The sequence below is a fragment of the Pogoniulus pusillus genome, chromosome 1 (assembly GCF_015220805.1).
Source record: "Pogoniulus pusillus isolate bPogPus1 chromosome 1, bPogPus1.pri, whole genome shotgun sequence".
In the NCBI taxonomy this organism is placed as follows: Eukaryota; Metazoa; Chordata; class Aves; order Piciformes; family Lybiidae; genus Pogoniulus; species Pogoniulus pusillus.
In genome coordinates this window covers 1,256,680-1,269,031 of record NC_087264.1, presented here as the reverse complement: position 1 = coordinate 1,269,031, position 12,352 = coordinate 1,256,680, and the positions used below count along the sequence as shown (strand labels likewise).

At 49.3% G+C, this 12,352-nt stretch overlaps 1 protein-coding gene across 2 annotated transcripts; it reads left to right on the top strand.

The window, feature by feature from the left end:
* The first annotated feature begins 1,665 nt into the window (after positions 1–1,665).
* On the top strand, positions 1,666–12,028 carry CNIH1 (cornichon family member 1). 2 transcript variants are annotated; one of them, XM_064145248.1, is made up of 6 exons: positions 1,666–1,851; positions 5,232–5,300; positions 5,560–5,607; positions 8,472–8,584; positions 9,723–9,866; positions 11,165–12,028. In XM_064145248.1, the coding sequence occupies exons 1-6, from the start codon at positions 1,771–1,773 to the stop codon at positions 11,190–11,192; spliced, it is 483 nt and encodes a 160-aa protein (XP_064001318.1). In that variant the 5' UTR covers positions 1,666–1,770; the 3' UTR covers positions 11,193–12,028. The 2 variants fall into 2 exon arrangements, with proteins under 2 accessions (XP_064001318.1, XP_064001407.1); XM_064145337.1 differs by lacking the exon at positions 5,560–5,607 and having other exon boundaries at positions 1,669–1,851.
* The last annotated feature ends 324 nt before the right edge of the window (positions 12,029–12,352 follow it).

Below are 12,352 nucleotides of genomic sequence, written 5' to 3'. Positions count from 1 at the left end.
CAGCACCCCCCAGTCCCAAGCACCTCCACACACATCTTCTGTTTCTTTTCCTCCCTTCTTCTGATGGATGTGGCTTAGAAAAGCCTGAAATGGGGAATGTGAACTCAGAACGTCCAGCAAAGGCCAGGCAAATGGCCTTGGGAGTTGGTGTATCTGCACAGCTTGATTCTAAGATGTGAGTCTCCTGCAGGTTCTCTGTTGTATCTGCCAGCACTGTGCAGATGTCTCTGGCACTGTAAGGTGCTTTCAGTAGCACTAAGTGCCTGTGTGTACCTTAGAAACTTCTGTGTTCCTTGTGGTCCCTTCCAACCCTGACTGATTCTATGATTCCAAGAGGTTCACTCATCCCTTAATGCCTCTGTAATTGCCCAGTAGTCATCTTGTCTGTCCCCCTGAACTGTGGTGGGGACGCTCCTGGTGCAGAGCAGGGGCTGCCTGCCCACGGTCGCCTGTGCTTTTGTTTTCTTACCTTTTAGTATTCACCGAGGTTAATGTTTAGATGTTTCCTGGGTTTCACAGCTAAGTTTCATTGCTCAGAGTAACAGCAGAGCGGGTTTATGGCCATGGTTTGGAGGTGAGTGATTTTACACCGAGAGCTCATCTCTGTGCCTGCAGTGACCGCCTCCCGAAGGTAGCTCACTCCCAACCCCTACCCCTCCGGTTTCAGTGAGGGAAACAACGACTCTGCTCACCTCTCACTGTGACACTGCATTGCCTGTGCCTGCAGCTTCCCGGCAGGCACCCCCAGGAGATACTCCTCACTCTTTGGCTCCTGTTTCGGTGGAAATCCTTACTTAGGCTGCTTGTCTGGAGGAAACGACTGCAGCAACTCCACCCAGGCTTTATGGCGACCTATCACTGCTTGAAACTCCAACGACTTTCTTAAGACCTGGTGGAAGGAAAATGTATCATGTTCTCCTCATGGAGGGTTTTGTCTCCTCAGAACTGTTTGTTTTCTTGCTGTTTCTTTCGAGCAAGCCTCAAATAGTATCAATTACGTTAGGAGAAGTTCTTCACAGAGAGAGTGATTGGCACTGGAATGGGCTGCCCAGGGAGGTGGTGGAGTCTCTGTGGCTGGAGGTGTTGCAGCCAAGCCTGGCTGGGGCACTTAGTGCCATGGTCTGGTTGGTTGGGCAGGGCTGGGTGCTAGGTTGGGCTGGCTGAGCTTGGAGCTCTCTCCCAACCTGCTGGATTCTGTGACTCTAGTTTGGGACTGTACAAACTTGTCACCTTCTTTACGGGGGTACGCACAGAGCACCTTTGTCTTCCACTGCTTCCCAAGGGGAATTTGCCATCTCGCTCTCTCCAGACATCAGCTCAGGCAATCCGCGACCACACGGCAGGAAGGTTACCGCGCTCGCAGCCGCGCCTCCCGCACAGCTTTCAAGCCAAATCCCACGTTCAGGTTGATTTTCACCCCCGTGTCGTTACGGGCTCCGCGCTGCCGCGGGTTGCAGGTGCCTACTTCACGCTCGGTCTCCCACACCTGACGGCCCTCTGGCCGCGCCTCACGCCGGCCGCCGCAGCGGGCGGGCAGCCAAGCGCCCCGCGCCTCAGGACAAGATGGCGGCGGGCGCGCTGGAGCGGTGCCGGCGGCCCCCGGCAGGGAGCGCCCGCGGCGCGGCGGTGCGGGGCGCAATGGCGGCTGCGCGGCGGCGGGGCCGGCCCTGCCCTGCGCGGCCCTGCCCGGCCCGGCCCCGCGGTGAATGATCGCACCCGGCAGCCCCCGCGCCGCTCCCGGCCCCGCCGCGGCTCCCCGGCCCTGCCGCCATGGCCTTCACGTTCGCCGCCTTCTGCTACATGCTGGCGCTGCTGCTCACCGCCGCCCTCATCTTCTTCGCCATCTGGCATGTGAGTGCTGCGGGGGAGGGTGGCGGCGGGGCGGCCCCTCGCCCTGTTTCCCGCGGCCTGACGGGCGGCTGTCCCGCTTCTCCTGCCGCCGCCGGGCCCGGCCGGGCTAGGAGCGTGTCCTGCGCTGCGGTCCGGCCCCGTGGAGCTGGCGCTTCCCAGCGGGAGGCTCTGGGCGCTGCCCGGGCCGCGCTCCCGCGGAGGCCGGCGCAGGCCGCGGCGGGCTGGCCGCCTGCCCGGGCCGGGGAAATCCCCGTCCGCTTGCCCCAGAGAGTGTACCCACAGAGGGACAGCAGAGTCCTGCGAAGCGCTCACCCGCTGAAGGGCAGTGCCGCCTCCCCGGGCACAGCCCGGCCGCACGGAGCAGGGGGCAGAGAGGGACTGCGTCCGGCCCCCACCTTCGTCCTTATCGTAAGGGGTGAAAGTCTGCCGGCGTTTGTCCGTGGGTGGAATGACTGCGCCGTGCTGGTGCAAGGCAGATCCTCTTTGCTGAACAACATTTCGGGTCAGCGCAGCCTTTCAGAGGGAACTGTTGCAGGTGTGTCGGGCCGCAGTCAGCGCGGCTGATGCCTGGGGAGAAGCAGTGGGCGCTGCGCCCTTCCCTGTGCCGGGTTCAGATTTCTTCGGTTATTGCTGTTTTTGGGGAGAGTTTTCTGCCTTGAGCCTGACACGGGGAGAGCCGAATAGGAGCCTACCTGGGAGCAGCTGGGAGGCACTGCTGGAGGAGAGGACAAGAGGAGGATGTGCCTCTTGGCACTGCCCCGAGCTTCAGGGCGATGGTTAACAAACGCTCTTTGTTACGATAGCAGCCCTGGTGGCCTCTCAGCAGTTTAGAGCCATATGAGTATAAATTAATCTCATCCTGACAATAAATTGGTCTGGTTTAAGATCTTTGTAAAGTGTTTTCTATGGTATTTGTTCTGTAGGTGTAGCTCTTGTTGTATTTCATGCTACATCATGCTACTGCCTGACAAACCTGGTGGCCTTCGATGAACAGGTCACAACATTCATAGGTGAGGGGCGAGCAACTGATGTCATTGACCTGGAGCTGAGCAGGGCCTTTGACACTGTCCCACACCACAGCCTGGTCTCCAAGCTGGTGACACAGGGGTTTGATGGGTGGAGCACTGGATGGATAAAGCACTGACTTGACAGCCACTCTTTGAGTGTGGCCATCAAGGGCTCCATTACCAGGTGGAGGCCAGTGACAAGCAGAATCCATTAGGGATCAGTCCTGGCACCAGTCTTGTTCAGCATCTTTGTGGGTGCCATGGGCAGAGGCACTGAGTGCAGCCTCAGCAGGTTTGCTGCCCACACCAAGCTGTGTGGTGCAGCAGCCAGGCTGGAGGGCAGGGATCCATCCAGAGGCACCTGGGCAGGCTGCAGAGGTGGGCACAAGCCAAGCTCAGGAGGTTCAACAACACCAAGTGCAAGGTCCTGCAGCTGGGTGGAGGCAATGCCAAGCAGAAATGCAGGCTGGGCAGTGAGTGGCTGGAGAGCAGCCCTGAGGAGAGTGACTTGGGGGTGCTGCTGGAGGAGAAGCTCAAGAGGAGCCAGCAGTGTGCACCTGCAGCCCAGAGAGCCAAGCAGAGCCTGGGCTGCAGCAGCAGAAGTGTGGCCAGCAGGGCCAGGGAGGGGATTCTCCCCCTCTGCTGTGCTCTGCTGAGACCCCACCTGGAGTCCTGCATCCAGCTCTGGAGCCCCAGGGACAAGAGGGCTGTGGAGATGCTGGAGAGTGTCCAGAGCAGGGCCAGGAGGATGCTCAGAGGCTGCAGCAGCTCTGCTGTGAGCACAGACTGAAAGAGTTGGGGCTGTGCAGGCTGGAGCAGAGGAGGCTCCCAGGTGACCTTCTTGTGGCCTTCCAGGATCTGAAGGCGGCCTCCAAAAAAGCTGTGGAGGGACTTTTTAGGCTGTCAGAGAGTGCCAGGAGTGGTGGGAGTGGAGCAAAGCTGGAGGTGAGGAGGAAGTTCCTGAACGTGAGAGTGGTGAGAGGCTGGAGTGGGTTGCCCAGGGAGGTGGTTGAGGCCCCATGGCTGGATGTGTTTGAGGCCAGGCTGGCTGAGGCTGTGTGCAGCCTACTCTAGGGTAGGGTGTCCCTGGGCATGGCAGGGAGGTTGGCACTGGCTGCTCCTTGTGGTCCCTTCCAACCCTGAGTGATTCTGTGAGTCTGTGATCACTGCTGGATTTTTCATGGCCTAAAAATGTCGAGTATATTCGTTGGAGGTTTGTTTATTGAGTTCAGCTTTTGGACATATATGAGGGGTCAGCATTTACTTTTAGAGTAATGAGATAAAACATTTGGCTGCTTTTAAGATTGCTATTGATTTTTTTCTGATTAATGAAGCCTGTGTGAGATTCCTGCTGGCAGTGAGAGAATGATGTGATGAGTCTGCACAGAGGAAGTGTGTGTGCAGTGAGCAGGGTTAAAAGCTACTGAAAGGGACATTGGAAATTCATTGCTAGTGAGGGAGGTGAAATGTTAGAGTGTAGGCAGAGATGGAGGTCCAAAAACGCCTGTAATTTCTTCTACTTTTTTGTTTGTATAACCTCTTTCGAATGTGTCTTGTATGTGGGTGTATGACATTTGAACTTAGGAGAGATTATGTCCCTGAATGGGATGGCAGGAGTTGGGTGTTGAGGCTGTCTGCTAACGTGTCCACATGCAGCCCAAACAGCAACCCTGTGCTGGGCTGCAGCCAGAGCAGTGTGGGCAGCAGGGCAAGGGAGGGGATTCTGCCCCTTGGCTCTGCTCTCCTCAGACCCCATCTCGAGTCCTGTGTGCAGTTCTGGAGCCCTCAACATAAAAAAGGACATGGAAGTGTTGGAGCCAGTCCAGAGGAGGCCATGAAGATGCTCAGAGGACTGGAGCACTTCTCCTGTGAGGACAGGCTGAGAGAGTTGGGACTCTGCAGCCTGGAGAAGAGAAGGCTTTTAGGAGACCTTGGAATGGCCTTCGAGTATCTGAAGGGGGCTACAGAAGGACTGGGGAGGGACTATTGACAAGGTCTTGTGATGCCAGGATGAGGAGGAATGGGTTTGAACTGGCAGAGGGAAGACTGAAACTGGATGTTAGGAAGAATCTCTTTGCAATGAGGGTGGTGAGACCCTGGCACAGGTTGCTCAGGGAGGTTGTGGAGAACAGAATTGAAGATCACATTTGGTGATCCTGTGCTCCGCAGCCATCCTGGAGGTGTTCAGGACCAGGTTGGATGAATCCTTGAGCGACCTGTTCTAGTGGGAGGTGTCCCTGCCTATGGCAGGGGGTTGGAACCAGATGATCCTTGAGGTCCCTTCCAACCTAAAGCATTCTATGATACTTGCCATGAGTAAATACACGTGGCTCCTGGATGGAAGAATCACAACTGCTTCAATTTCTTTTCTAGATTATAGCGTTTGATGAACTGAAGACTGATTACAAGAATCCCATAGACCAATGTAACACACTTAACCCTGTAAGTAGCACACTAAAGAGTGTTGAAACAATAAACATATGTAAAGTGCTTTTTTGGATGTTATCTTCGTATAACCAAGCTAAGCAATAGAACTGCCTCTGTGTTGACAAAACCTGAGCAGTTTGGTAGATGTTCAAAGGGAAATTCTTTGTGTGATTCTTTACTTTGGAGTATTCTGACTGTTATTAATCTGCTGGTGATCTTGTCAGCTGTCACACTAACATTCTTTCAATCTGCTTTCCACATTTTCCGCACAAAGACAGTTGAAAAGGTCAAAAAGATTAAAAGAGTCAAAATTGCGTTGAAGGTGTGTACTGCTTTTCAGTTTGATGTTTTTGATGCCACTTCCCTTTCATTTTGTTAGGAACATCTGTAGTACTATTAAGCTGTTTTGTTTAGTATGCCTGTTCATCTGCTCGCTCTTTGTTCGTTGGGGTTTATAACAACTTCATGGATTTCCATATCTTGTGCAAAACAACTCTGCTTGCTTACCCGGTGACGTGGGGAAAACTGTTACATGCCTCTTAGGTGCCCTGTCGAGGAGCTGAAGTAACTTCAGATAGAAGTAAATCGTCTCAGGCAAGGTTGAACTCTTGAGATGATAGGAGACTGGTTGGTTTTTAAGCATTGAGCAAGTAAATGCTGATCTTGTTTGAAGGTTTAGATGGCCACAATGTGACAGGTCTTACCTTCGTTTCTTCATTCTGTGTGCCAGGATCAGGGGTGTATCTTAGTGGCCTCACTCGGATGCAACTCTGACACTCCTTGGTTTGTGGAAAGAATTTAAGGCAAACTAGTCTGTAACAGGCCAATAAAAGGGGTGCTTGTTAAAGAGCATATGGTTTGATACAGAAGTTTTTTGTCTATTTCTTGTGGTTTTTACTTTGGCTTGGTGTGTCCAGGCTGAGGTAGAGCACAGAGGCAGCACAGCAGTGCAGCCTGGAGGGTAACTTTGTTGTGTTTGGAAGAGTTCAGTAAATTATGCAAAATGAATTTACAGTAGCTGGGGGTGGGGGGTCTGCATGTTAGACAACACAGCATATAAATTAACAGTGAGTATTACAGCATGAGAAAGGACAGGGAGGAGAAGAGGGAACAGGCAGAGGACTGAGAAAAGAGGGGGTGAGGTTTGCTGCTTGGATAGCTGCGCATCTAACAGTTTCCCTTGCTTGGTCTGTTCTACGGTCATCCCTGCTACAGTATGGGGGAAGGCAAATTCTCATTAGATTGATGCATTATGGTCTTACTGCTACCTTTGGGGTGTTATAATGCACATGTTTAATGCAAATATTAACCTTCTCTTAACCCACGTGAATGGAGTGTTTATTTACCTGATAGCTTTGTGAACTGAAAATATTACCTGACTCCATAGTTGCTGTTCTTGGGAAAGTAGATTAGTCCCTGACGTGAAGTTAAGATCCAGGATCTTGAGGGGATCTGGGAAATGATGCTGGACAAACACACCAAAGTGTTCTTTTCCTGTACAGAGAATCCAAAATCTCAGTAGGAATTGAGATACCTCAGTAGAAAGATTAGCCCAAAATAGTAACTGCTGAGGAGGCTGTGGGTGCCTTCTTTTCCCTGCTCCTGTTACAGTCATAGCTCTTCTCAGCACCAAGATTTCTTCCTCCCTCGCTTGTCTGGTAAATACCATGGTAGAATATGATGCAGTTTATTTTTCCTTTAGTCAGCTAGGGAGGTTGAAGTGTGGTAGATTTGAAAGGGACAGGTATTCTGGAGTGGGAGTAGGGTGTGATAAACAAGATGAAAATGTGTTTTGAGATGTGTAGTTAAATAAACTATGGATTTTCAGATCTGGTAAATCTGTCTCAGCAGGCTGCCAACTCTGTTGTGTTTTGGCTAGGGTGGTTGTTGTACTATAAATAATTGCCAGGTTGTAAATGGGTAAGTATACAAAATAAGGATCTGGGTGAAAATATTTACTTGCAGCATTTCATGTGTGACAGCTTATTTTTGTTGATGTTGACGCAAGTTTGCTTGGTTTGCTGTTTTTCCTTTAGAGGCGCAGAGTGCTGTAGCAAAGGAGGGGTGAGAATGTCTGTCTGGTAGTTTTTTAGATTTCTAGGAGGATATTTTTGGGGTTTTAAAAAAGAATACTCTGCTTGGAATGAAAAAGAGCTATATAAAGCACTGGAACTGCAGTGTGGTCATCCTGTGCAACGTTAGTTGTGTCACACATGAAGGATGGGCAGAGTGTGGAGTTTAAATAGACAGTTTAAATCTTCAGGTAGAAATGGAGGATTTTTCATGAGGAGATATTTTAGTGATCCTGATGTGAGAAGTCAGAATTTCTGAACTGTGTGATAGAGGAGTAGATGGTACCCCTGTGGGGTGGCTGGGAGACAGTTCTACCCTTGTAGTGGGGGTGTGATTTGGCTGTCTCTCTGCATGCATTCAGGCTGTGTAGCTCTCCACGTTGCCCCTATTAATAGCACTAATACTGCCCAACATTTCACGCTTTCTGTGCTTTCATAGTAAACCAAGAATCAGCTCTGTGGCCTTCTGCCAGAAAGCATGGTGCTCTAAAGCATGCCCCTCAGGTACTTGTGAAGGAGAGCCAAGCTGGCAGAGCCACTGTGGTGCCCAGGCAGCAGAGGGCTCCTCTCTGGGCAGACCAAGCATCATGGTAACAGTGTTACTGCTAATTCGCTTCCCAAAAGCTGTGCCTGAGCTCTTCTGTTTTGGCACTAGTCTGAAGCTGAACAATGATGTGTGTGCAAACAGCAAACCACAGCCGTTCAGCGGGCAAACACAAGCCATCTTTTTGCCTCTAAACTGTTTTGTGCAGCATGTTTCCTGCTGATATTTCTGTTGCATGTGCAAGAAATATCTCCATCTGTTATGCTGAAACAAGTGCAAAGTGTGGAATCTCTGAACGGCGCACTTAGGGTTTGATTTTTTAATGGCTTCTGTTAAACTATTGATCTGAGCATTTAGTGTGATATATTTCCCTTCTTGAGCCATGAATATCATGTGAAAACAGCAAGGCAAAGCCTGCTGATTGCTGTTTTCACTCCCTGCACTCTTGGTTTTGGCACTGTTGTTTTTCAATACTGTTTTGAAACAGTAGCTTACCTCCAAAATAGATTTAAACATTACGTGTTTCATTTGGAGTAACTGAAACTTCTAACCCCTGTTTTTCTTTTCCAGCTTGTACTTCCAGAGTACCTCATCCATGCATTCTTCTGTGTTATGTTTCTCTGTGCAGCAGAGTGGCTTACACTGGGCCTCAATATGCCTTTGTTGGCTTACCATATTTGGAGGTAATATTGACCAGTCTGGTGGTGTCTCTGTACTCATGTTAAGTGTTCCTCATTCCCTCGTCGCAGTACTTGCTGTTAAGTGTTCTGTGCATCTAGCAAAGAAAGATGTTTTCTGATATGACACCTGGAAAGTTGTAAGAAAGGAACCATCACTTTGCTTTCTCTGTCATCTTTGTCATTCTCTTGTGCTAAGCAAGAAACGAGTTGTGGGGTGTGCACGGTAAAGGTGACATGTCAACGGGGTACTGATGCTGCAGACTCGCTGTGTGGATCACCACCAGAAGTGGTTATGCCACTTCCTCCTACCATTGAGACATGGGCACTGCCTCTCCTTGCGCTGGTGTTAGTTCTGTGCAGGGAGCTGGTCTGGCTGAAACGTAACCCAACCAAACAGCTTTTGCTGCATGGCTGGTCCTGGTGTGAGGAGGAGTCGGAGGGGTGGGGGCAGGACTGTTCCTTTTGTCAGCAGCCTGCATTAGACTGCCATTTCAGGGTCATTTCTTATTGATCTGCGTGAATATTCCTTCAGCATGGCAGCCAGAGTGTGTTTCATTAATGACCAGAGGCTGGGGTTACATCAGGTTAGGTGCTGGTCTCTTTCAATCCCATTGAAAGCCATTCTTTATGAAGTTGCCTTGTTTCCTGTTGCTGTATCACAGTTCAGAATGGTCTAAGGTTAGGGTGAGCTGTTGCAGCACTATCGGTATCTTGGAATCCCAGCATGATAGGGGCTGGAAGAGACCTCTGGAGATCATATATTCCAAACCCTCTGCTCAAGCAGGGTGATCCACAGCAGGCTGCCAGGATAGCAATGTCCAGGCAGGTTTGCAGTCTTTCCAGAGAGGACAGCTTCACAACCTCTCTGGGCAGCCTGGTCCAGTGCTCCACCATCCTCAGATGAAAGAAGTTGTATTGCTTGGGCACTACTGAAGAGCCTGGATTCTGAAAGCTCTGCTATAGGCACATCTAATTCAGAGCTTCATATTGCCCTTGCAGTTTGCCATCTCCTACAGGGAAGTGACTTTGCTGTAGGGGTCATGATTCCTTGTCTCAGTTCTGGTATTATCTGGTGGGTAGGGGACAGGAACCAATGTTTCCCATGACTGTCACTACAAAACTAATTCTGCATCACTTTCAGGTACATGAGTAGACCTGTGATGAGTGGCCCTGGTCTGTATGATCCTACAACCATCATGAATGCAGATATCTTAGCTTATTGCCAGAAAGAAGGATGGTGCAAATTAGCATTCTACCTTCTATCATTTTTTTACTACTTATATGGGTAAGTTGTTGATTTTTTTTTTCTATCTTTCCCTCTGTCTCCCATTTAATCTTCAGTCTGAAATTCTGGCTTAGTGCACAAGATAAATTTTATACATAAGAATATATATCACAAAATCCTAGCCTGGTGGGGGCTGGAAGGGACTTCTGGGGATTGTTTAGTCATAGGATCATAGAATCAGCCAGAGTTGGAAGAGACCACAAGGAGCAGCCAGTTCCAACCCCCCTGCCATGCCCAGGGACACCCTACCCTAGAGCAGGCTGCACACAGCCTCAGCCAGCCTGGCCTTAAACACCTCCAGCCATGGGGCCTCAACCACCTCCCTGGGCAACCCAGTCCAGCCTCTCACCACTCTCATGCTCAACAACTTCCTCCTCACCCCCAGCCTCAATCTCCCCACCTCCAGCTTTGCTCCATTCCCCCTAGTTTTGTCACTCTGCCTGAAGTTCAACCCCCTTGCTAAAGCAGAGTCACCCAGAGCAGGTTGCCCAGGATCACAATGTCCAGGTGGGCTTGGAATCTCTCCAGAGAAAGAGACTCCATACCCTCTCTCCAACATCCTTGCAGTAAGGAAGATTTTCCTCCTGTTCAGATGGAACCTCTTGGGTTCCAGTTTGTGCCCCTTGTCCTGTCCCTGTGCACCACTGAAAATATCAGAGTGGCAGCTTTTCTCAAGAAGGAATCCACAGTCAGTATCTACTCTCTTTTAAACCACCCATGTTAATTTGGTGGGAATTAGTGCATTAATTAACCCTACCTCCCTCGGTGCTTTCATGGAGAAGCTAGAACATACTATTTTTAGAGGAGGCAATTTGGTGCAAATGTGTGGGGCTTTTTGTGTTGAAGTCAAAGCCAGAAGAGTCATTCAAAGAGTGAGAAGGGGTGGGAGGGCCATGAGCTAGTGCCACTGCCTGGTTCTTCCTCCTGATTCTTTCCTTCCAGCCAAAAAAACAGCTTTCTGCTTGGTGTTCACATCTGCTGTGGGCAGCATGGCACGGGAAGCATCATGTTGTCTTCCTTCCTTGCAGCACGCTGTGCTTCTCACAGCACAGATGGAGTAGTTCTAGCTGTCAAAACACATTTATACAGGCTCCCTGTTACAGTGTCACTTGTTGTAGTGGCAACCAGTTGTTGCATCACTTTGTGTTGTCCTAACACCCTTCTGATGTGTTCTGTGTAAGATCTTCAGTCACAGCCCATGTCTCTCACACAGATGTAGTCCTTAGAGTACCTGACTTTACATTACATGTGTTACACTAATCAAAATAACACCTCTTAATATATGTTTTATTTTCCAGCATGATTTATGTTCTGGTGAGCTCTTAAGAAGACATTCAGCAAGCTCTGCTCCAGTTAAGTGCATGCAAAAGCCACAAAACATGGATTCTTTACAAGGAGAACCTCCTGCTGAGATTAAACACAGAACCTGATAACGTTTGCGTTCGAAAAGCGACGACTCTCCTCTTTTTAAACTATTTCCACATTTTATACTTGTGGAAAGACTGTTTTCTTATATTTTACTGGGACACTGAAATCAAGGAGTTACCTGTAAATTACTCTAAAGATTACTGGGGTTTGAGAAGTTTTGACTTTGCACTCCATAAGGAACAGCCATAATCCTCAAGTAGGTATCCGTTGCTGACTAGCCTTAGGACACTAGAGGTTTTCTGTAGTGGCTCATTTGGACTTGTGTGTCCCACTCTGTCAATCCGCTGTAGCTGCCCAGAGGGACTGGAAGTGCTATGGGCGTGTGCCTGTAAGCAGAGCTGGTCTTGAGAGATGAGTTCATGGACACAGCTGCAAAAATAGGAGTCTTGTCTTGTCTTGCTGTCTGGTTAATCTGTCCCTGTATGTGCATGGTTCAGGCTTCTGTGTTTTCACCGAACGTTAGCCCTGCTTTGATCTCACTGTGATAGGAGGAGCTGAATTGGCCATGAAGAAGTGAATTTCAATGCTGATTTTTTTAATGGTTTAATTTTTTAATGTCTGTGCTGACTTGTTAACAAATGGACAAAGCCACCACATTTAACAAGTCCAATGATGCAAACACTTTTGAGTTGAGTACTACAGACCTTTGCAAAACAGAAAGTGAGATTGTGAAACTGCCCTGCTGTTCCTTAGTGCAATAAATGGTAATAAAAACCAAAAACTCAAATCAGAAACACTCATTTTTCATTTTTTTTTAACCTGGTGCCTTGTTTTGTTATTCAGCTGCAGTGATCCTTGGTGTATTCATCTCTTTATGGTGGATAATCACATTACCTTTTAAAAACAGAACCCTGAATTGAATTATGTCTGGACAAGGGAAGTTCTGATTTCCTGTTTTTTGCCTTCCTTTCACGGGTCTGCAGATAAATCATAGGTGGAGCTGGGAAAGAGGCTTCAGTTAAAATGATAATGTTGCATTGTAAAGTGTGAGTTGCTTAATGTAGGAGTAATAATTAGGAATCTTTTTCATTTACATGTGCTGGAGTATTCTGGATAGT

What these genes read in the sequence shown, in the direction of transcription:
- CNIH1 (XM_064145248.1), top strand. Translation starts at nt 1,771, where the DNA reads ATGGCCTTCACGTTCGCCGCCTTCTGCTACATGCTGGCGCTGCTGCTC. An exon ending in TCTTCTTCGCCATCTGGCAT is followed by an intron (nt 1,852 to 5,231) that starts GTGAGTGCTGCG and finishes TTTCTTTTCTAG; the next exon opens with ATTATAGCGTTTGATGAACT. An exon ending in GAGTCAAAATTGCGTTGAAG is followed by an intron (nt 5,608 to 8,471) that starts GTGTGTACTGCT and finishes TTTCTTTTCCAG; the next exon opens with CTTGTACTTCCAGAGTACCT.